General features: G+C 66.6%; 1 protein-coding gene across 8 annotated transcripts in view; it reads right to left on the minus strand.

The window, feature by feature from the left end:
* Positions 1-1,230: 1,230 nt before the first annotated feature.
* The window catches only part of RIMBP2 (RIMS binding protein 2), a 102,799-nt gene continuing 81,746 nt past the window's right edge, over positions 1,231-22,283 (minus strand). For 2 of the 8 annotated variants that reach the window (XM_045844030.1, XM_045844020.1), the window contains exons 13-23: positions 21,075-21,515; positions 19,724-19,864; positions 17,171-17,329; positions 13,757-14,446; positions 12,374-12,494; positions 10,745-10,929; positions 10,391-10,559; positions 6,810-6,916; positions 5,787-5,858; positions 4,454-4,588; positions 1,231-2,519 (exon numbers count right to left, since the gene is read on the minus strand). In XM_045844030.1, the coding sequence (XP_045699986.1) occupies positions 2,331-2,519; positions 4,454-4,588; positions 5,787-5,858; positions 6,810-6,916; positions 10,391-10,559; positions 10,745-10,929; positions 12,374-12,494; positions 13,757-14,446; positions 17,171-17,329; positions 19,724-19,864; positions 21,075-21,515 (2,409 nt within the window). In that variant the 3' untranslated portion in view covers positions 1,231-2,330. Of the gene's footprint in view, positions 3,983-4,453; positions 4,589-5,786; positions 5,859-6,809; positions 6,917-10,390; positions 10,560-10,744; positions 10,930-12,373; positions 12,495-13,756; positions 14,447-17,170; positions 17,330-19,723; positions 19,865-21,074; positions 21,516-22,283 lie in introns of all 8 variants that reach the window. The other 6 variants (XM_045844057.1, XM_045844049.1, XM_045844011.1 and 3 more) reach the window with 5 other exon arrangements.

Consider the following 22,283-nt stretch of genomic DNA (forward strand, 5'->3'; position numbering starts at 1 on the left):
TCATGGCGCTGCTGGTCTGCGGCTCCCCTCCAGCGCACTGGTCCAGTCCGGGCGTCAGGACGATGCGGGCCTCACGAGTGCGGGCATCTTCCTCCTCTGGTCTCCGGGAAGAACTTGCACACAGTGGGCGCTTTGTGCTCCTTAAATGTCTGGCGACCTCCACCCCAGCCGCATCCGGCTCGTCGTCGCTTTGGGTTTTGTTGGGAGATTTGTGTCTCAGACGATCTGGAGAAGCACGGGCCGGGCCGCCTTGGCCGCTGGTTTTTCCTTCTGGAGAAACTGTCGTCGGTTTGCTTTTTACTGTGGTCAAGTGCGGCATGAATTTCACCGCGTCCACCGTTTCTGAGTGTGCCGTGGCATTAAGTACATACACACACACTTACGTTAGTATTTCTTACGCTGGAATTGTGAAGCAAATTTAAACATTCCACTTAACCTAGCGTTTTAGCCTTCCCTTCACACCAGAGGGCCGGGATGCATTCACACGTAACGAAACTCACTGGCGTGGGACGGAAACTGCGGACCCTCCGACCAGCCCCCGCTCCCCTCCCCCAGCCCCTGGGGACCAGCGCCCCACCCCTGCGCATGCGGGTCTGGCTCCAGGGCCTGCGGTGGGGCCGCCGCGCAGGTGGCACACCCGTCGCCAGCCCTTCGCGCCACAGCGGCAGGAGGAGAGGAGACGTCGTCGTCGCAGGGGAAGACGCCGGGGTGGCGGTTGACTGACAGACTCGGACGTCATTTCACCAAGGTACGGCGCTGCAGCGACTCCACTCCGTCCCACCTGTGGCGTGCCGGTTGGCCCCCATTGGGAGGGCGAACCCCGTCACCAGGAGAATGCTAAACCCACGAGGGCGCTTCCGGAAAGTGTCTGCCTCCGAGAAGTGCTGCCGCGCGATGCCGGCCGAGCGGCGCTCGCTGTCCCCGCCGCTGGGACCCGGCCGTGCCGAGGGCGCGGGCGCAGATGGGGGCGCCCCTCCCCGCCTCTGGCCTGGGCTGCACGGGAAACGCTGACTCGGTGCCGACGGCCTGGCTGTGCCCCGGACCAGGCCGTCACCAAGGTGAGCGACAGCACTCTGCCAACGGTGCCCAAGCCGTGGGCCAGGACGGTGTCAGGGAAGGAAGGAGTTCCAGGGAAGGTCAGGCTTTGTGCTGTCCGTGCTGGAGGACTCGGCTGTCTGCTGCAACCGAGTGCTTCAAACACCACAGGATGCCTGGCGTCGTACAAAACAACCAGTTTTATTTCTAGGGAACATTTGACACTGGCCGTACACATGCACACGCCCACACCGCACTTAACCACACAGGGTCGTTTCCTCTTCGTCTGCCACACAGGTTCCATCACAGTTGACAACACAGTTTTGAAGACACAATGGGGAAAGCTCTGTCATTTATAAACCTTCCATAAATTACAAAAAAAGGCAGTCTGAAAAGTCTGTATAAAGAGTAAAAACAATTTACAAGTGGACAAGAATTACAAAATAGTGACCATCAAACGCACCTGCCGGCAACTCTAAATCTTTGTTCAAGTGCCCATGGGTTGGGGGGACCCTGGGAGCAGACCCCAGCCGGGGCGCCCTGCTGTGCTCGTGCGTGAGGGGATGGCTCTCCGGGCGGCTGGCTGCGTCTGTGTGTGGTGCTCTAACGAGCGGTGAGAGGAACGGGACCCACAGGCCAGAGTGCGGCACGAAGCGGTGGGCGGTGTCAGCTCTCCGGCAGGTGGGGAGGGGGCCCTGCTAAGGGAGTCCCTTGCTCTGCTCTGCTCTGCTCTGCTCTGCTCTGAGCGAGTTAGGGGAGTGCACCCGTCCTGGGGCGCCGAGCCCGCTCAGACGGAGCACACCCAGGACCTCCCAGCTCCCCGCCCGGACAGGCGGGCCTGAGACCCTGGGTGTGCGGGGGGTGGAGAGCACTGGACGCACCACACAGGCAGCGGACAGCGAAGTTTTATTAGACAGTACAGACCGTTGTGCAGGAGTAAGGCAGAACACCAAGGCGGCCCGACCGGGGGCCTCAGGACCAGAGTTCGGGTGGCAGTCCCGCGCGTGGGGCGAGCACTGGGGAGAGGGAGGAGGGCGGGAGCCGCCCCCCTAGGGGCAGATGACAAGTGCACAAAGACTAGGGGCCCGGTGTGGGGGCTGCCGGGGTCTGGCCCATCAGGGGGCCCTCCCGAGACCTGGGCGGTGACCGCCAGGGGGCCGCAGCCTCTGAGGCAGGTGGGTGGAGGGGCAGCGCCCGCCGCGGGGTCGGGAGGGGGTCCTGGGGAGAGCGGTCGTGAGAGCCCTCGTCTGGGGTCACAGAAACCCGCGCGGGGTCGGAGCCGTCCGCAGCCGTGGTCACTTCACCGCGCCCAGCTTTTTCAGCAGTCTCTTGCCCTTGAAAAGCAGCCCCTTTTTCTTTCTCGAGGACATTTCCCTGCCTCTCCCGGGACTCCCAGTACCCAGAGATGACGCAGGTGACCCCGCGTGGAGGTGGGCCGTGGGGGACGGCGCTCTCCTTGCTGTCCCCGACCCCTCGGGAGGAACCTAGTAGGCACAGTGTGACAGTGTCAGCGCCGACGCCGCCAGGCCCCGCGGCCGCGCCGCACGCCCGGCCCACGCACAGGGGAGAGGGGGGCGCTCTTCCTTCTCTCAAGGGGGTCGTGCCGGAGCAGGGGGGCCGCCCCAGTGTCTCCGGCCCGAGGCCTGGCTGGCTCAGTCTGTGTCCTCAGGGCAGGGTGGCCAGCGCTTTGGCTAGGGAATCACTTCCCTTGTACATTAAGACCGGGGGTGGGGGCTACTTTAAACTAAGTTGATAGTAAAGGTGGCCGGGTTCCCACTGGTGATCTCAAAGGGAACGTTCTTAAGGGAACCTGGTCGCCTTTGAAAGCTACGTGGGTCCATACGCCCTGGGGTGGCCGCGTGCGTCCCGGGGTCAGAAATACTGGAGATGGCACACCGGTCGAAAGCAAAGAAAACTAAAATGAACCTTAATCACAATCAAAGGAAGCTTCAAGGCCCTCACTGTGTGCAGTCATTGTTCACACGTAACCAGAGGAGGAATTTTGTCGGTTGTGAGCACGTGATGAGTTTCAGTGTCTCTACGGCCTTGACCTTAAACTGGGAGCGACTGAGCTCACCACGAGGCACCTGGTAGCAACGCCAGGTCCCGACTGGCCTCGCACCTGACCTCTGGGCCCACCGCCCCTCGCTGCCTGACCTCGCCAGAGCAAGCCCCTCCCCCAAACCGCACCGCCCGGGGCCCAGTGTTCAGCAGGCAGAGGGCACCGGCCAAGGGGCTTCAAGCTTGCTTGGATTGAAAGTCAAGGTCTAACTCTAATGGAAAACGCCTCGTCCAGCACCCCGGTCACCTGAAGATACCGTGTCCTCCGTCTGAGGCAATCATTGGAGCTGCACGTCTCCTAGACCGGGCTTGGCGCTGCCCTGGCAGCCACCTGGCCAGCCCGCCCCCCGCGTCTCTGTGCTCTGGGGAGAAGCGTGGCCCCCGCTGCACAGAGGCCTGGGACCGGAGAGCCGGGCACGCCCCGCCGGGGGTCTGCCCTTGCTGGGCCTCTCTGGAAAAGCCCCCGTACAAAGACTCGTGCGAGGCCGTGATTTTGGCAAGAGTGGCTTTCGAGGTGACACGCAGCCTCGGTTACGAGCGGACCCTGGAACGCCACATAAACACGCCATTAGCCTCTTAAGAAATGCGCTCCCAATGCGGGCCTCTCGGGTGCTCCCCGAGTGGACGGAAGGAAGTGGCCGTGCGGGACGGCTCGTCTCGCCCCACGCCCAGCTGCTGTGCAACTGACGCCCAGCGGCGGACACCTGACACTGTCGGTCCAATGATTTTCTGAGACGTGTTCCTCCTCTCAACCCCACAGCGAACCGTAAGTCTACCGCGCTAGTCCGTTAAGGTAGCTTAGGTCGGTGCTTTATGGGTATCTTCAGTTGCTCACTTACGTGAAGGCTACATTGCCTGATTAAGGTGTGAAATGAACACTCTTCTTCTGTTTCCAAGCAGATGAGCAAAGAAATAAAAATATATATATATAAAAATATAATATAGAAAAACTCGCAGTGATGAGATAAAACAAAAATGAGACACTAGACGTGAGTGCCATCCGGCCGTGGGAGGAGCCCGCAGGGCGCTCCGACCGAGGCCAGCGGGCGGGGACCCCGGCGGGGCTGCCCCCCTGCCGCCTGGCGCCTGCGGCCGGACAGGCAGCCCGAGCCCCTCAGACCGCATGTGCGTCAGCCACGGGGGAGGGGCCCCTGCGCGCGGAGGCGGGTCGGTGAGAACCGAGGGGCCGCCGTGTGTGTGGCGTGAGTTCTAGAGGTGGGCGCTCTCGGGCTCGCCCCCCGAGGGGCGCAGGGGGCGCTCAGGGCGTGTGCTTCCGGCTCAGGACGCGGGGCGGACAGCAGCCCGCGTGTGCGCGCAGGCGGCAGGGACACGAGACCCGCGGGGGACGGCTGCTTACCCGCTTGGCCTTGGCGCGCGCCGGTGCGTCCCGCGCGTGGGGGGACGGGGCGTCCGAGAGGTAGACCTCCACGTCGTCAGGCACTTCTTCCAGGAAGTTCGAGGGCACCAGGCCTTTCTGCCCACTGAGCTCCCCCTGCAGACACACGGGGGCTGGAGGACCCTCGCTCCGCCGCCCCCGACCCCGCGTCCGCCCCACCCCCGCCTCCCCCGCAGGACAGCTCAGAGGACAGCGGCGTGGGGGCTGCTTCCGGCTCAACAGGGGCACGACGCACAGCTGCCCTGATTGTGGCCACGACCCCTGTGACCTCCCCAGACCTGGCCTGTGGGCCGGAGCCGAGGGTGTGGGCTGTCGTGGGGCCTGGGTGACCCTGGCACCTGGCCCGTCTGGAGCTTCGGGTGGTCTCAGCCCACGGTTCTCAGTGCTGGGACTCAGGGTCCCGGGAACACCGGCCAGACAGACGCCCTCCAGCTCGGGGTCGGGAGGCGGAGAACAGCTCAGGGGTCAGCTGCGGGGGCGGGTCTGTCCGGCCGCCTGTCTCTGCCCCCAGGGCCCGGCTTCGTTCTCCCTGGAAGTGCAGACCCTGCAGACCCCAGCCCCCGAGACCACAGCCTCGAGCCGGTGTGTGACCCTCCAGACCAGTCCCCCCATGCACTCGTCTCTGCGCACAGAGCTAGGGTCGCCACCCGCAGGCCCAGCCGCCGCCTGCCCCGGGAGGTCGCAGCCCACTGCCCCGCACCTTCCCCACGCCTGACGCCCCCCCGCCCCACGGGCGCCCCGGGCCACATCCCAGGGCGGCCCATGGCAGCCTGCCCTCTGCTCACCGGTCTGGGAGCTGGAGCGTGAGAGGGACCCCCTGTGAGGGGACGGAGGCCACCCAGACCCCCGGCAGCGAAGGGAGCCCACAGAACGGGGCGGGGTGGGGGGGAGCCTCCACAACAGGGAAAGGACGCCGCAGCTCAACCGAAACACGATGCGGTTAGACAGGGGCAAGGGGCCTGAATGGCGGTTCCTCCATAAAGGCCCCTGGTGGCCGCAAGCATCAGTGATCACCAGGGAAACGCAGAGCAAGACCAGGGAGTGCCGCCCCCCTCCCCTGGAGCGGCTGCTCTGGAAACCAGAACGGGAGCTCCGGAGGGCGGGAAGCGGTGCCGGTGAAGACGAGGGGCGCCGGGGCCGGGGCAGCCGCGGTGGGAGCCGGCCGCTGCTCCTGCGCAGCCGCCCTGCGACCCAGCACGTCCACTCCGGGGCTCCGCCCCAGGGACAGCACGGGCACAGCAGACCAGACGCGCTGGTGAGCGGCGTGGTGCGTCCCGACGCTTCGGAAACTCACGTAGTAAAACCCGTCTTCGTCGATCTCCCCGAACACGGAGATGATGTCGCCCGTGCAGAAGGTGAGCTCCGCCTGGGGAGAGAGCTCACCGTGAGTGGCCTCGGCCTCCGCGGGGGGGCGGGGGGGCATTAACAAAGGTTTTGTGGTTCCCTGATCTCCCCCGGTCGGCCCCCCGAGATTTTGGTGTTAACCTACAAAGCTGACGAGTGCGTCTGTGTGGGGCCTGTGAGAAAGAGCGCCCCTCGGAACCCGGGCCCCTGCAGGAGAGCGCGGCGGCATCCCGGTTCTGCCGGAACTCAGGTCCTGGCCGCGTCCCTCCGCCAGGCCGTCCTAACGCCGGTCCTGGCGCCATTACCTCGAACACCTGGGGCCTCAGGGACCTTTGTGCAAATACCCTCCCCCAGGGCAGGAGGACCTGTGCTCGGCTACCAAACCCCTGTTGCAGTGGCCACGCGGGGCCGGCCTCAGGCTGGGGACAGGACGATGCATCTGCTGGAGACGCCGGAAGACGCACTTCCGTCTCTGACCACCAGGCCGGGGGGGCGGGCCCCCACCGAAGGGCCACAGGCGCCGGATGCACGGAGCCTGGCAGGGCTCTTTGGGCCAGGCGCGCCGGCGGCCCAGAAACCCAGGGCGGCGGGCGGGGTCCAGACACACCCTGTCCCCCGAGAGGGCAGCTCCGGGGCGGGGGGAACCTGGTCTCTCCAGAGGCAAGTCCCTCGCGCTCTGCAGGTGTGCCGAGGCCACCCAGCCACGTCGGGCCTGCGCCCAGCACACCCCCGCCCTCCCTGCGCCTCCACCATGGGGCCCTCGCGCCTGCCTTCAGGATGACACTGCCAGGTCACTGCCCACGGAGGCCGCTGTGCCCTGAGCCTGTCCGAGGGCGGCCCCTCCCCATCCCCGGCAGCCCCTTCCCACTCTGGGGCCGCAGAGGGTCCCAGAGCAGGCCGGTCCCCGCCCAGGCGTGGTGCCAGGGATGCGCTGGGGAGAAGCGGGGCGGGGGGGGGGGGGGATGGCCGGCACCTCCACGTCGATGTTGGGCGAGCTCTCCCTCGGGTCGTAGTCGTACAGAGCCACCATCCTGCGCGTGGGCACGGGGTGCTGCCTGCCGCCTCTTCTGGTCCGCTCTGCTGGCACCCGGGGGAGAAGGGAGCCATCGTGAGGTTGCTGCCCGAGCGCGGGCCCCTGTCCCTGTCACCACCGCCGGCCCGAGACGACCGCCCTCTGCCAGGTCTCGGGCTCGTGGCGCCGGCCACAGCCTCTGCCCCGGGCCCGTGGCCCAGGCGCCCTAGCCCCACGCCTCGCTCTAACTCAGAACGAGCAAGCCCACCGTCGTGGGGCTCGGGCACTGCGTTCCCTTAAAACAAAACGTGCACATTCCAGCAGCAAGGACGGCGCTCTGACCAGTCGGTGCCCCAGGGGACGAGGCACCCGAGAACCCCCGCAGCTGACGGGGACAGCCCACGTGCACGCCCCACGGAGGCGCAACTCGCACCGCACGGCCCGCGCTTCCTGGCTGCAGCGCATCGGCTCGCACCGCCACCCCAAGTCCCTGTGTGCCCCCTGACCGCCCCCTCCCGCCCCGGGGAACCGGCGGCGCGTCTCCTGTCCCCCGCGGCAGCCTCTTCCGGAAGGCCGTCGGGGTGGAACCCTGCAGCGCGCAGCTTCGGGATGGTCTCAGCCTCTGGGACGACGCCCTGGGGCCGGCCACCACGTGCCCTGCCGGCCCTTTGCTCTCCTTTCGCTGGAGAGCGGGCTGCACCGTGTGGGCGCGCCGGGGCTGTGACGTCCGTGTGCCGGCAGAGACACTCGGGCGGTCTCCGGTGCCGCCGTCAGCCCTGTGCTCACTGTGTGAACAGTTTCCGTCCTCTGCGTTGTGGGAGGACGGGGCACGTTTTGCAAAGCGGTGGCGGCAGCGGCGGCAGGGGACGGTCCGGTGCCACACTGCTGCCCACGGCGTGGCCAGCCGGTTCCGCTGCAGCGGAGCTGCTGCGTGGGCCCCGCCTTCCGTCTGCAGCTCACCGGTGTTTCGCCCACAAAGCTACGCGTCCGTCCGCGTGCATCTTTGGCGCAGACTCTCTTCACCTCCGTCCACACTGCGACCGGGTGGCTGTGTCCCTGGTGCTGAGCTTTGGACGTTGTGTGTGGGTGCAAAGTACAGACCCCTTTCCAGCTGAGCCACCTGCAGATGCCCCTGCCAGCCCACAGCTTCCCTTTGCTCCTCCAAGGGCGTCTTTCCAAGCTCCGAAGCATTTCACTTTGATAAAACCCAATGTTGGTTATTTTTCCTTTATGCATCGTGATTTTAGTCTCTTATTTAAAAAGTTGCCAGATCATCACAAGTTCCCCCCACGTTTACCTCCGGAAGTTTCACAGTCTCAGTTTCCAGAAGGTCTGCCCAGAAGACGCCCAGCCATCGTTAATGTAGCAAGGACGGTTCGCACAGCGTCGGTGTGGCCTGGTGGCCAGGGAGAGTGGGCTGGGCTTCACTCTCTCCCACTGGTCAAGTGTCTGCCTTCTCCAACACCACCTTGTCCTCCTGGTCAGTGTGACTTTACAGGAGGTCTTAGAGTCAGACTAGCCCTGACCAGTGTGGCTCCGTGGGCTGGGCGCCATCCCACAAACTGAACTCACAGGTTCGATTCCCAGGCAGAGCATGTGCCTGGGCTGTGCGTGCAGTCCCCGGTCCAGGTACATACAGTCAGTGTTTCTCTCTCACATGGATGTTTCTCTCCCTCTCTTTCTCCCTCCCTGCCCTCCTCTCTAAAAATGAGTAAATGACTTTTTACAGATTTCATTTATTTATTCTTAGAGAAAGGGGAAGGGAGGGAGAAAGAGAGAGAGAGAAACATCCATGTGCGGTTGCCTCTCGCACACCCCCTTCTGGGGACCTGGCCCGCAACCCAGGCGTGTGCCCCAACTGGGAATTGAACCGGCGACCCTCTAGTTCTCAGGCTGGCGCACAATCCACTGAGCCGCACCAGCCAAGGTAGTAAGTACATGATTTTAAAAAACATATTACTTTCAAAACAGGCAGGTTATATGACTCTACCAATTTTGTTCTTTTAAAAAATTCCTTTGGTGATTCTAGTTCCCCCGCTTTTCTGCATGTGGCTGGCCGGTTCCGCACACACCCCTGCACAGACTCCAAGCGGGACCGCCTCTGCCTCCAGGTCACGTGGGGGACGGTCACGCGGGGGACGCCTGACCCCCGGACGTCATCGAGAACCCGGCGTCTCTTCACCCAGCAACTCCGTGACTTCTGTCGTCAGTGTCCCTGGGCTTTCGGCGTACGGACCCTGGCGTGTGTGCTCAGGCGAAGCCCAAGCCCTGCACGTTCTGCTGCGCTGCGGCGGCACGACTTCGTAAAGGTAAGTCTCAGACGCTCACGGCGACCGTGGAGACGCCTTCCCGGAGCAGCTGCCGACCTTGGTTAGCTCTCAGGTTAGGGACTTCTGGGACCTGCTTCCTTACGCACTCTTTGAGGTTTTCTCCATGAGATTCTTTGAGAAGTCTCCATAGGTTTTCGTGTCACCTCCAGCCCACACAGTTTACTCCTGTCTGTCCGAGGCCCCACCGGCCAGGAGCTGGGCAGAGGGGAGCGGGGGGAGGCCGCCCCCAGTCTCTCCCCCGGACGCGTGAGGACTCCCAGGACCCGCGGGGCAGGCAGTCGTCTGGCCGCACTTAGAAACACAGAGGGGGATAAACAGACGTCTGACCTAACGGACGATGTCATTCCGGTTGCTGGTCTTCAGCTGACTGCTGCCAGGTGTTTGTCCTCAGTCTGTGGGTGCAGCCTGTCCCCTCGTGGCCCCGTCACCACTGACGTCGGGGAAGGAGGTCGGCCGCGAGAGGGAGGACTCGGTGCGCAGGGCTCAGAGAGCTTCAGCTCTTGGGCTTAGTGGGGCAGCAGGTGCACGCGAACCTCAGCCGTGACACAGTAGGTCCACTGATACCAGTGAGGGTGGCACGCTTCGTCTCATCTGTGGTCGTTCTCAGAGGTATGCCTGTCCTTTGAAGTCTGATTTAGAAGTTAACCTGATGTTCTCACGTACTGAAACCTTAACTATAACTGGCATACAACCGGCCTCTCTGTCTCCAGCTGTTTAGAGAAAGTAAGCACCTTCGTAAGGAGTGGGTGTTCCCTGCACATGGGAAAAATGCAGACCACAGACGTGACGTTGCGGGAAAACCGGGTGTCCGGTGCCCGTCTCCACGCCCTGGCTCACAGAGGAGCCCGCGCTGGGGAAAAGGGCGGGCGCTCCCCGCGGCCCCTTTCCTGAGGGCGCTCACCCCACCCTGGGGGCCCCACTCGTGACCGCATCACCTCCCGAGCTTCTCCCCCCCCACACCTGTCCCCGGGAGCTGGGGTCTCAAGGTAATGGGGTGGCGGGCGGCACAGACACTCCGTCTGAACGACCGGGAAGCAGCTGCCTCTTTCTCAGCGCGTCAGCCTTGCGCGAGGAAGCCGCCCTCCCCGCCCCCATTAGAAGGTCATCAGAAGGTCGCTGCTGGGGGGCACGCAGGACTCGGAGCCCGCCCGCAGGGCGCGCTCTGCCCTGCCGGGACCCTCCGGCGGGCCCGGCGGGCCGGGGCGCTCTTACCCAGCCTCTCCACGGGCGTGTTGAGAGGGAGGAAGCCCTGTCTGAAGAGCTGCTCCATCATCTCCTCGTCGTCGGCGTGGATCTCGGAGACCATGTTGCAGGGAATGAGGCCGGACCGGGCGCAGGTCTCGCCGCGGTAGAAGCCGTCGGCGTCCTTGTCCCCGTAGACCTGGGGCCGCAGGGAGGAGCCGAGGCCTTGTGATTGGCAGACTCGGAATGACGTCACCCCGCTTCCGGTGCGGTGATTGGTGGGCTCCGAACCAGGTCCCGTAGGCCTCCCAGCCAGGCCGGCCGCGGTGCCTGCCCCGCCCGGCTCCCCCAGCCCCCGGGGGCCCCAGGCCGCAGCGCCCCCACCTTGATGATCTGCCCCTCCTTGAAGGGCAGCTCCTCCTCCGCAGCGTCGGGGTTCGGGGACATGCTCAGGGGGTCGTAGTCAAACAGGGCCACAAAGATGCGGGCCGGGGGCTCCTCGGCGCCGGGGTCGGTCTCGGACTCCTCGTAGAAGTCGGGGGAGAGCCGGTCTCGGTCGCCGTAGTCATCTAGGGGCGGGAGGCACACAGGGCCGAGCTGGGTCACCCGCCGGAGCCCCAGGCACCCGGACACGCGAATTCTGTCGACTCTGAAAGCGTGTGACGCAGCATGTGCGCAGAGACTGGTCCCGCGGGCCAGGCGCGTGTGCGAGGTGCACGCCCACCTCACGCGCAGCTGTCCCCGCACGCACACGGACCAGAGGGCTGAGCATCCCGCCGAAGCACCACATGGGCACCCGAAGCCTGAGGGGTCTCCAGCGCAGGGTATGACGCAGCCACCACGCCGTTCCTTGGGCTCCGGACAATCCGCGCGGTGACTGCCTGCCCCCTCCCGGCCAGCTGCAAACAGGGTTCTTTCTGAAACCCTGGCTAGGGTGCAGGGACGGCATCAGGCACCGTGGTGGACCTGCACCCAGATCCCTCTAGGCCACCAGCTAGACGAACGTGCAAACCCATCGTCCCCCGATGGTGACGGAGGGAGAAAGCGGGCTGCCCGCTGGTCGGGGCGGAGGCAGCGAGGGCAGCCCGGTCACCAGAAGGGGGCAGGCGGGCCAGCAGCCAGCCAGAGCCCTGGCACCTGCACGCGAGCGCACGGGTGGGCCGACGGCGAACCCCCGGTGCGTGGGAAGGCAGGCAGTGCAGGCACAGCCAAGCCGCTGGCTCTGTCACCGGCAGAGACACTGAGAGGTGAAAGGCGACATCTCAGGTGCAGGAAAGCCGGGGGTTCCGAGTGCTCCGATGTGAGCACCCCACATCATCACTTAAACTGGGGGTCTTTCCGGGGCGGCCGGGTCTGCCAGAGCTCAGGGGTCCGCCTTCCTCGAGGGGACGAACTTGAACCCCTTCCATCGCTCCCCACGCGCGCTGCCTGTGTGCAGGCCACAGACAGACCCCCGGCTCCCTGGAGCTCCCGACAGAGGCGTCTGCGCAGTGCGGCCCCGACGGGACCCACGGAGCAGAGGAAGGGCGGGTGTGGTGGCTGCGTCAGCGCGCGCGGGGGCTCAGCCCCTCTTCGGGGCGGGGGGGGGGCTCTGCAGGAGCTGTGTGGGAGGGGTGACGCCACGGTCAGGGAGACAAGGGCAGTTAGACTTGGCCAGGTCTCCTCTCGGGGCGGGGACGCCCGCGGGAAAGAGGGCACCTGCCTAACCGGTGGCCTCGTGCACTCAGGGGTCCGTTTCCAACCTTTCACCTCTGCACGCGGAGACGCCGGCTGCATCTCCTCCCTCCTGAGGGCCGAGGAGCCCGGTGGTTCCCTTCCGTCTTCTGAGAACGCGCCAGGACCCCCCAAGGGAGAGCCTCACACGTCGGCTTCACTTCTCTGGGGCCACCTCTCCTTCCTTCTGCCTCAGCTAAGGGGGGTCCCCGTGTTTAGATGAAAAGGCTGTTCCCAGTCATGTTTCTAAACGTCTGCACTGCGGTTCTGGGCAGCCGCGTGCCCCGCAGGCACACTAACCGATGGTGGAGGGGCCCGTCCCTGGCCGGGACCTCTGGGGGCCGGCGCTGCCGTGCGGAAACCTGCGGCCCACGGAGTCCGGCCGGTCGGCCCGTCCTGCAGACGCGGGGTTGCCTAGAATCTGGAGACAGAACAACAAAGCCATGAGCCCGCCAGCCCTGGGGACGCAGGACCGAGTCAGCCAAAGCAACTCAACTCAGAAGCACAAGCTGTAAAGGCAACTAAACTTAGCTTTTAACTGAAAGGTTAGCTGAAGGGCCCGGGAGACAAAGCCGCTGGGCCCGGCACCCCGACTTCCACAGCAGGGGGGCAGGCGTAAAGAGTCCCTTGGGAGGTGTCTTTGCGGCACCCCTCCTGCTGCGGAAGCCAGGTGTTCCGACCCCAAACCAAGGGGCTTGCACTCGGCTTGTCGCTCCCGCGGCCCCAGGACCACGTGCACCCCTGGCCGACTGGCCCCTCTCCGCCACGGCCACAGGGGCAGGAAAGCCCTACGTGGCCGCGGAGCCTCACGTGAGGTCGCCGAGGACTCACAGGCGGAGAAGGCTCCGGGAGTGTGAAGCTCAAGGCAGCGTCTGGCCCCGCCCTGAAGACACTGGTCACGTTCAGGGCCCACTTGACCGCTGTCTGCTCTGAGCACGCACTAAAGGTCACAGCGTGTCGGAGGGTCGAAGCCAAGCCTCCGGCTCCAGGTAAGTAACGGAGTCGGGACGCTCCCCAGCACCCAAGGGAGGAGGAATGCTTGGGGCACCGGCGACAAGAGGGCTTGTGACGGGCGGAGAACAGCTGTGGCTGTGTCCGCTGTGGGGGCCGAGCTCCACAGGGGGACTGGGGGGGGTCAGAGCTCCCTGTGGACAGACCGCAGGCTGCACGGGCCCCAAGCCTGGCCCAGCCCACCTGAGACCTCACGTCTGTGTTCGCTGGAGAATCGGGCCCGACAGGAGCAATGGCGCTCTTCCTCGGCTAAGGACAGAGGCCAGAGCTCACAGCCAGCACCAGCAAACCCCAGACCGCGGGCAGAGACCCTTCCGTGGTGCCAGCGGTCCGACATCAGCCCCGCATCGGATCTGAAACCCCACATGCCCCCAGACTTCGGGGTGAGCGCGGTTCAGCTAACCCTTAATTAAAACTTAGATTCAGTTGTCCTTTAACCAGAGCAGCCATGATCACCGCTGATTTGGGGGTGGGGGAATCATTATTCAGGAGCGAAATCAAGAAGTCCTCAGCGCAGTCAAGAGGTCGGGCAGCGATGGGCCAGGAGCCCGGAGCGGCATGAGACGCAGGCAGCCAGCGAGAGGCCAGGGGCGCCCGGACCGGGGGGCAGGGGGTGGAGGCGGCAGACGGGCCGGTCGGTCAAGCAGAGGCGAGGAGGCTCACTGCACACACCCCGGGGCCTTCCGCCACTCGGGGAGGAGCCTGTGCGTGCGGGGCGGCCGCCCTGCTGGGGGGCGATTTGAGGCTTTTCTTCCAGGCGTCCGGGCCCACAGGCTGGTCCCAGCCAGACGTCCTGGGGCCAGGCCTCTCGGGGCCTGGGCGGGCATCACTGCTCCTGACGAGGGCGCCGGGGTCCGCCTGCTCCCCAAAGTCCTCCTCGATGCTGGTCTGCCGGGTCAGCGTCCGCCGCCGGGCCAGCAGGGGCCTCGGGCTCCGGCAGGGACAGGGCCCGGGGCCGGGGCTGCCCGTGGCAGCCGAGCCTCTGGAGCTCCGCCGCGGGTCCTCTTCTTCGCTGCCGCAGTCCAGGCCGCTGTCCGGGCTCCTGGTGGCCGAGCGGCTGACCCGGCAGCCTCTGTCTTCCAGAAGGACGTCCTCGGGGTAGGGCCCAGCCGTGGGGCCGCTGGGTGTTGCAGGAAACCAGGAGCCCTGTGGGGCGCCGCACCCCCGGCAGGGCCTGGCGGGCCTGGGCCCCCGGGCCCTGGACGAGCACCCTGAGCCCTGTCCGTGCAGGAGCTCGCGGGGCTCCGCGTCCTCCTCCGCTACCTCGGGGATACTGCACAGCCTGGTGCCGTGCGGGGCCTGCGGGGGGCGCTCGGGCTGCTCCAGGAGGGCCCCTTCACAGGTCCCATGCGCACGGCACTCCTAGGGGACACGTGCACAGAGGCGCGTGAGCAGGCAGGAGGGGGCCGAGAGAGGGAAAGAAACACAAACAGCGTTAGTCCTGGAGGCCGGGGCGGGGCGTGGTACGGGACGGCAGGCTCCAGCCAGGCTCTGAGAAGAGAGCGGGTGGGCGGAAGGGCGGAGCCAGGCTGGGCGCGGGCGGGGGCCGGGGGGAGGGCAGACCGTGCACTACGTCAGGGAAGCAGGTGGGGGCTGCTGAGCACCGGGCAGCAGAGGCAGGATGCCGCCCCTGGACCAGCGTGGTGGGTTCTGTGAGCCGGCTGCGCCCACAGTGCCAGGGAGACCTGCACTGGCTGCCCGCCGGCCGCGCCCATCTCCGGGTGGCTCCCACTGGGTGCCGGTGTGATCAAGCTGCGTCACAACCAGCTCCTGCCCTCTCTCATCCGCTTCCTAGCACCGAGCTCACTCTCCTCCTCCCTGCTGGAGGGTGAGACCAGGGCCTGGTCACGGGTGCCTCTCCTCGCCCTGAGACCTGTCCCTGCTCCCCAGTCCTGCCCGTCAGTGCCCGCAAAGGCGAGGGGTCTGCCTGACCCTCCTCCACCTCGTAGACTTTGAGCCCCGAGTGCAGAGCTGCATCCTGGCCACCGGGGGCCCAGGGCCCGCCCCGTGCTGGCTCCCTCGGGGGTGCAGGCTGCACAGCCCCACCTGCTCCGCTCGCCTGGCCTCAGACTCTGCTGCTCAGACGGAGCCTCGGGCGTCTGCTCTGGGAAGACTGACCCTCCAGGCCAGGCACACCCCGCCTGTCCTCCCACCAGCTCCTAGTGCCCAGGGCGCACACCGCACGGGGGCATCATCATCTACCCCCCCCCCCCGCCTGCACCCACCCCAGCCTGCGGGCTCCGTGAGCACAGGGTGTGGCAGGTTCACCAGGGCCTGCAGAGCACCCATGGGTGGTGAATGGTACGTACTCTGCCTGCTGAGAACCTCCCCTGTTTGCTAACAGGACGGCGAGGACACCGGTGCTTGGAGCTGGGAGCATTACAGGGAGAACAGCTGGGGCGGAGTGCGGGGTCTGCCCGGAGCCCCCAGGGCCGGCAGGCTCCGTGCTGGGTGACTGTACCCGTCCAGCGGGGACCCGGGCTGGGCAGCAGCTCGGTGAGCCCAGGGCACCAGGGCCCAAACCCTGTCCCGGAATTTCTAGAAGCAGCTAGGAACCCTGATCAGCCCAAGACATCTGATTCCTACGCTGCAAAAGCACCGTGGACAGACTAAACCGGCCCCACCAGCGTTGGCAGCCCCGCTGCCGTCCTGCCCTCGGCCCCACTTCCTGCCCGCTGTGATGCCCCGAGGGGGCGGGGCTGTGTCTGTGGGACTCACCATGCCCGCGTGGCCTTGGGGGATTCGAACGACCTTGCTTGCCCTCTGGGGCCCCTCCCAGAGGGAGGGCAGTGACCTTGCACGTCTCTGCCCCGCAGTCCCCAGGGCGTGCCGCCCCAGGCGCCCCCTCCACCCAAAGGAGCAGCACCGTGGGTGGCGGGGACACCGGTACACGCCATGTCTGGCCCGGCTGTGAGCCTGGGGCGTCCCCGGGAGAGCGGGCTAGACCCTTGAGCGGCGGCCTGGGGCCTTCCTGCGACCAGAAAGGCCCCTGAACCCGCCAGACAGGGTGACGTGGGGAGCTGGCAGGCACAGGGCAAGGGGCCGGTGGGAGGGGGAGGAGCAGGAGCTGCAACCATGCGAGGTTTGCCTGGGGACCCAGCAGGTCCCTGGGTGAGGCCCTTGCGGGAGGTGGTCAGACAGTCCTTCGTGCCAGGAGGAGCCCAGCGGGCCGGCAGCAGACTGGGGCGTGGCCTCCTGCCCACCCTTCCAAGCGCACGACTCCGCACGACTCCGAGTCCCCGAGAAACGCCTCGGCCGGCCCTTCTCCCCCAGCCTGGGTCTCCTCTCTAGAGCCTTTCCACCCAAAAAACCCCACCGAGATCCTACCAGTGGCCCAGCCCTTTGTCCGTCTCCCCCACCAGGTTGGGAAGGGCTAGAGGGCAGGGGTCACATCCATCCTTGCACCCCCAGGCTGGAGGCGGGCCACACAGGGACGACCAGCCCACCGGGCCCTGGGCAGTGAATGAACGCCCGGGCCAGAGCAGCCAGCAGAGAGGTGGACAGCCCCCAAGACAGAGCTGGGGGCACACGGGGGCCAGCCTCTCCCTGGGCACGGTATCCGTGCACATGACCTCCCGTCAAACCCCCCGCTGGCAGCCACGCCAGAGGAGGTGCTGAGGATGCCCCATCTCTGGTGGGGGGAGGCGGTGTCTGACCCCACTGTCGCCCAGGACGGCCATCCCGCCCGCCCTCCGCAGGGCCCAGCTCAGTCACTGATTCTTCCCACAGCCCCCGAGCCGGCCCCCTGGTCCCCCGCTGGGATGCAGGCCCACCCTGCCCTCCTGGCTGCTGCTTCTCTGGGTGTGGACCGTGGGGGCCTCCTTGTCTGACCCCCCCATCTGACTCCCGGTGCGGAGCTGGGTGCCCCCAGGAGGGTGCCAAATGGGCCTCCCAAACCCTTGCTCCAGGCCCTTCAGCGAAGAGGACAGACTGAAGAGGAGGCCAGGGAACTCCTGGGTGAGAGTCAAGGGCGAGAAAGAAGCCAGTCCAATGCACGGGCTTCTGGGAGCAGGGCGGGCCCCTCCAGAGCCGGCCCTGCAGCCCCAGCAGAGCACAGGACAGAGGGGCTGGCGCCCGGCCACTGACCTTGAGGGCATTGTGGGACGTGCCACTGGGCCGCCGCCGGCCCCCACCCTCCAGCTGCATCTCTGAACACAGCTCCTCCTCGTCCTCCTCCATGATGTCCGAGAGGTCGGAGCCCCGGCTGCTCTCCGTGTGGTACTCGTCTCCGTGGCAACAGTGGGGCTGGGGGCAGCAAGGGGGCACGGATGAGCATCCTCTCGAAGTGAGCAGCCCCACGAGGCTGTCCTTGGCGCCCGCCCCTCTCTGCCGGCTCGAGAGCTCACAGATGTGGCAACAAGTCTGCACGTGGGGCCCTGGGGCCCTGTGCTCCATGCTGACGGGGTGGTGAGGGGGTGGCCGGAACCAGGCCTCCCACCCCACACCCTGATGGGAACGGGCTCGCGGCAGCCCACCTCCGAGGCCGGAAAGCATCGCCTTCCGGTGCCTCCGGCATCTCCAGCTTGGTGGCTGGACAAAGGCACAAGCCAGAGGGTGCACGCCCAGGGGCTGGCAGGCTGGGACCCAGTCATGGGAGGGGTGTGGTGGTGGGGAAGTGGGTGTCTCTGCACTGTCAGGGAGTCTGAGACTGCAAACAGCGGCACGTGGTCCGAAATGCACACACACGCACATGCACACACAGGCGCACACACACGCACACACACACACACAGGCACACGCACGGGGCTGTCTGGAGAACAGCCTGGCTGGGCAGGGCCAGAAGCCCTGTGAGGCTGTGCTCACTGTGCGCCCAGCTTGTCGCGGGCACCAGTGGGGCCCGTGTCCCTGAGCAGAGGCTGCACGGAGCGTCAGACCGAAGTGTCACAGAAAAGCCCCTGTGACGTGAAGAGTCCTTGGTAACGTGCAGACTCCCGAGACCCCTGAGCACTTAGGAAAGTGAGTAAAGCGGCAGCGGCTCAGCCTCGCGCTGGCACGCTGGGGTCATGAGCACAGAGCACCGAGGTCACACTGTCTGCTCGGCGGTGGGGACTGAGGACGTGTCCCCTGTGTCCCTGACGGGGGACCAGACAGGTGTGTTGAACGGCTCCTGAGAGACGCGTGGTTGAAAACACCGCCCTTTCAATGACTGCCCTTGACAAAGACGGCCCGCGGGGCAAGAGGCAGTGTGCGCACTCCCGGCGGAAGGTTCCAGAAGGCCCCACCTGCCCCGGGCTGAGAGAGGTGGCCTGGAAAGTCCTCGGCTGGCGCAGTTTGCCGCATCAGCTTCCGAGCTGCTCCGGCCTAGTTCCCCCAACGAGGCTCCAAGCAGACAGCGCGAAAGTGAGGGAGTTCTCGGTGGGCGAACTCACAGACACCAGGCGGGCTTCGGTGAGGTCTGCGGAGGCCCACGGGCGTGAACTCCCTGCAGGGGAGCAGCCTCACGTGGTTCAAGCCCAGTGCTGAGTTAGTGCACCCGGGACGGAGCAGGTTATGGGATGCTTGCCAGATAGGAACCTGATGAACCGGAGGCGTGGGCACATGCCCTGGCTGCCCACTGGGACGTCCGACAGAGGTTCTGGAAGCTATTTTTCTCCCCATTAACAGGGAAGTGCAGAGGAGAAAGCCCTCCTCTTCCACACATCCCTCCCTTCCTTCTTGGGATGCTGTCCTATGGGGGTGTGATTACTGGAGCTATAGCAGCCACTTTGTAACCATGAGAACGGTCAACAGACGGAGGGTTCAGGACCCAGAGCCCGGACACAGCTGAGCCGCTGAATGGACCTTGGAGCCTCCTACCGGAGACCCCCGCGGCGAGGGGTGACTCCGTGTCCGTGTTCCCTGAGCCGCTGCGGCGGGGCGTTCTGTCCCCGTGTGACAGTGAGTGCCCCGAGCGACAACGTCATCCCGCGGAGAAAGCAGGTGGCGTCTGCGGAAGTCAGGGGACTTGCCTGCAGCTCCGACGGCAGCGGCAGAGCCAGGGCGTGGCCCCTGCCTGCTGAGGCCCCGACGCTGCCCTGCCGTGGGGGCGCGTGTGTGTGTGGAGGGTGCTGGGGGGTGTGTGTGGGGGGAAGGTGCTGGGTGTGTGCAAGCTCTGACGCCCCCAGTGCCGGGACCCGAAGGCCCTGCCCCCCGCGGCCCCGCATCAGTCTTGGCGCCAGGAGGAGAGGCCTGGCTAGACCTGCAGACGCAGCCGCGGGCTGGGCCTGCTGTGCGTGAGCCTCGTCCGGACGCTCTGCCGCTCGGGCACAGGGTGCCGGCGGTCCTCTGCCTGGACCTCCCAGGATGCCCAGCGAACGTCCGCTCGGCTCACGGAAGTGCAGCGACAGATGGCAGGCTTTGCCTGAGCCGAGCCCACTGGTCGCCTGACCCACAAAACCACCCCGTGACCAGGTGCCGGCAGGGGGTGGTCAGCGTGGGGGCCTCCCGTCCAGGCTTCTGAAACTGTCCCGAGACAAGGTCCCCGTGCCCAGGTATCGCTGACTCCAGCCTCCCCACGCCCACTTGGCTGGTCGTCACGAGGCCCGGCACCGCCCCACCCGTCCTCGGGGCCAGGGGGCCGTGCTGACCGCCAGAGGCCTGTGCGGGATGCTGGCGCCAGGAGCTGCCCCCACCCCTCCCTGCCGCCAACCCGGCACTCACCGGCTTGCCGAGCTCGGAGCCCTTCAGGAAGTCGTCCACCGAGGCACCCCTCCGCCTGACGTCCAGACACTCGTCCCCGTCCTCTTCATCCGAGTTGGCGTACGGGCCGCCCCTCTCCGGGAAGACGCTCCTTTTCTCTAGCTTGGAAGGAGAGGACAGACGTGGGTGGGCGAGGCGTCGGCATGTCGGCAGCGGAGAGGCAGCATGGCCCCGGGGCTGCGGAGGGAAGGGGCGGCCTGGCCCCCAGGCCTTCTGCGTCCAGCCCTCCCCTTTGCCCGGCTCCGCCTCTGACCACCCCTGGGGTCCTGGGCAGGGTATCCGGGCTGCTGCCCGATGGGGAGGGGCAGTGGCAGCCGCCAGGCCTTCCTGACCACAGCACATCGCCAAAGCTCAGAGCTCTGCAGTTGGCCGGGCTTCGGCCCCGTGAGCCGGCAGAGCAGGGTGTGGCCAGGACACGCACACAAACTCTGAAGCGTGTCCGCAGTCAGAGGCGGACACCACACGAGCCGGGAGGCCTCGCCTGAGAGCTGGCCCGCCGTCACTCAGGAGGCCTACCAGCCGCCCCATGGGGACCCCTGGAGGTGACCTGCCTGCCTCTCAGCCTGACCTCCTGGGGCCCCTGCCCAGCCTGCAGGCCCTGGGACTCTCGGGAAGTGGGGGTCTCCAGGCACCGGCATTCACAGAAGGTGCTGCCAGGGGTCGCCATCCTGGAGACCCGACAGGTGGGCAGGGGGACCGCTGAGCCCACTGCCTCTGCCAGGTCAGCTCTGCTGACCACCCAGCAGACACCAGGGCGCCCAGCGGGGAGGCGGGCTGAGCCCAGGCAGGGCGGGCGCCAGGTGCTGCTCAGCTCCAGGACCGAGGAGAGGAGGGCAGCCGGCCTCGCGGGGGTTTCTGACACCTGCCCCCTCACTGCACACGCTCCCTGCCCTGCAGCCCAGACGGTTCCCGGTGATGTCACACAAAGGCACGAGTGGATTTCTGTACCGCACGTGCACGTGTGCGAACATGTCCACCTGCGTGTGAGCCTCGCATGACCACAGCAAGAACCTGGACGTGCGCAGGGCCAGGAGGTGCCCCGGCGGGAGGCTGGGTCCCCAGGCTGACGCCCAGAACACACCACAGCAGGGCTGGGGGCTGGCCACCGCCGTCCTCCAAGCTGGGCCGGTCAACAACCGCTGGCTCCGGTCACCAGGGCCCATGTCCCCAAGGTGAGAGCACGGGTTCCGTCGGGGTCAGGCCTCGGGGTCAGGCCTCGGGGGCAGCCCCAGAGGAGGGCTGGAGGGCACACACGCCCCATCCCGGGGGTGGGCGGGGGGGCAGGCAGGACCCGTGCGGGAACCAGTCTTACCCTGCTGCTCTCGGCCACTCTCTGCGCGGCTTCCCGGGCCATGGCCTTGGCGACGGAGGTGGACACGGGGGCCCCCTGTGGCTGCGGGAGGATCCGGCTGGGCGAAGGCGACCGCCTCCCCTGCAGGCCAGGGGGCTCCAGCATGTGCCCGTGGGAGGGCGCCCGGCCCTGCTCCCAGGCCTCATCCCCCTTGACATAGGGGCCCAGGCGGTCATCTTTGGTATCGGGGACTCCGGCACTTGCTAATGGCTTCGGTGTGGGAGCAGTTCTTGGGGGGGCTGGAGGCACCAGGAGGTCGGGGGGGACAGCGGCAAGGGTGGAGTCCACGGACTCGCCCTGGGCAGAGAGGGTCCGCACGGTCACTCCCTTGGCGTCCAGGCTCCGCAGTCGCACCAGCTCCACAGCCGTGCCGTCCGCCATGGGGGCGATGACCTCGGCCACCTGCCACAGAGGAAGCCCACTCACAGGTGGCCGGCCCAGCCGGCCCCCCCTGCAGCCCTGAAAGGGGCCCACCTCAGACCGCCTCTTGGGCCCGGCAGCTGGGGCCCACCTATGTGCAGCCTGGACACCCCCCGAGTCTCAGACAGGGGGCCCGGCTGTCGGAGGGTCAGCGGGCCAATGCAGCCCGTGGGAGAAAAGGCCCCCGTGTCCAGGCCCAGTTCAGAGGCAGATGCAGGGGGGCAGAGAGAGAGGTCAGAACACAAGATTCGTGACAGTCAAAGCAGGGCAGGGGAGAGGGCCGGGCTGTGGTCAGGCTGGCTCCCTGTCCAGTGGGGACAGGGCGGGGCCCACCTGGCGGGTGAGCAGAGACGGCCACTCAGCCCATGGGGCCTGTGCTCACGGGGGGAGCCGGAGGAGCTCACGGGGGGAGCCAGATGAGCTCAGACACCCACACCTGCTGGCCGGTCAGCCCTGGCTCCCGGTGGGGACCAGGGCGGGGAGGAAGGAGGACAGGCAGGAACCCCCGCCCCCAAGCCAGCCCTGGCCAGTTCATGCACCAGGACGAGGGCGGGACGGAGGCCACAGGCGTCCCGCGCCAGACACTGGGGTTGAGGCCCAGCCACGCATCGTGTTCCCCAGGAGCCCAGGCTCCATCTTGCCAAGAGTCGGTTTGGGGGTTTGCAAGCCTGCCCTCTGTCGAGGGGCCCTGCTCTCGGGGGACTCGAGGCAGGTGGACTTGCAGCCCCGGGGCAGGAGAACGAGACAGGT

The sequence above is a fragment of the Phyllostomus hastatus genome, unplaced genomic scaffold, assembly GCF_019186645.2.
Source record: "Phyllostomus hastatus isolate PE091 unplaced genomic scaffold, TTU_PhHast_1.1 phas_contig_1162, whole genome shotgun sequence".
Lineage (NCBI taxonomy): Eukaryota > Metazoa > Chordata > Mammalia > Chiroptera > Phyllostomidae > Phyllostomus > Phyllostomus hastatus.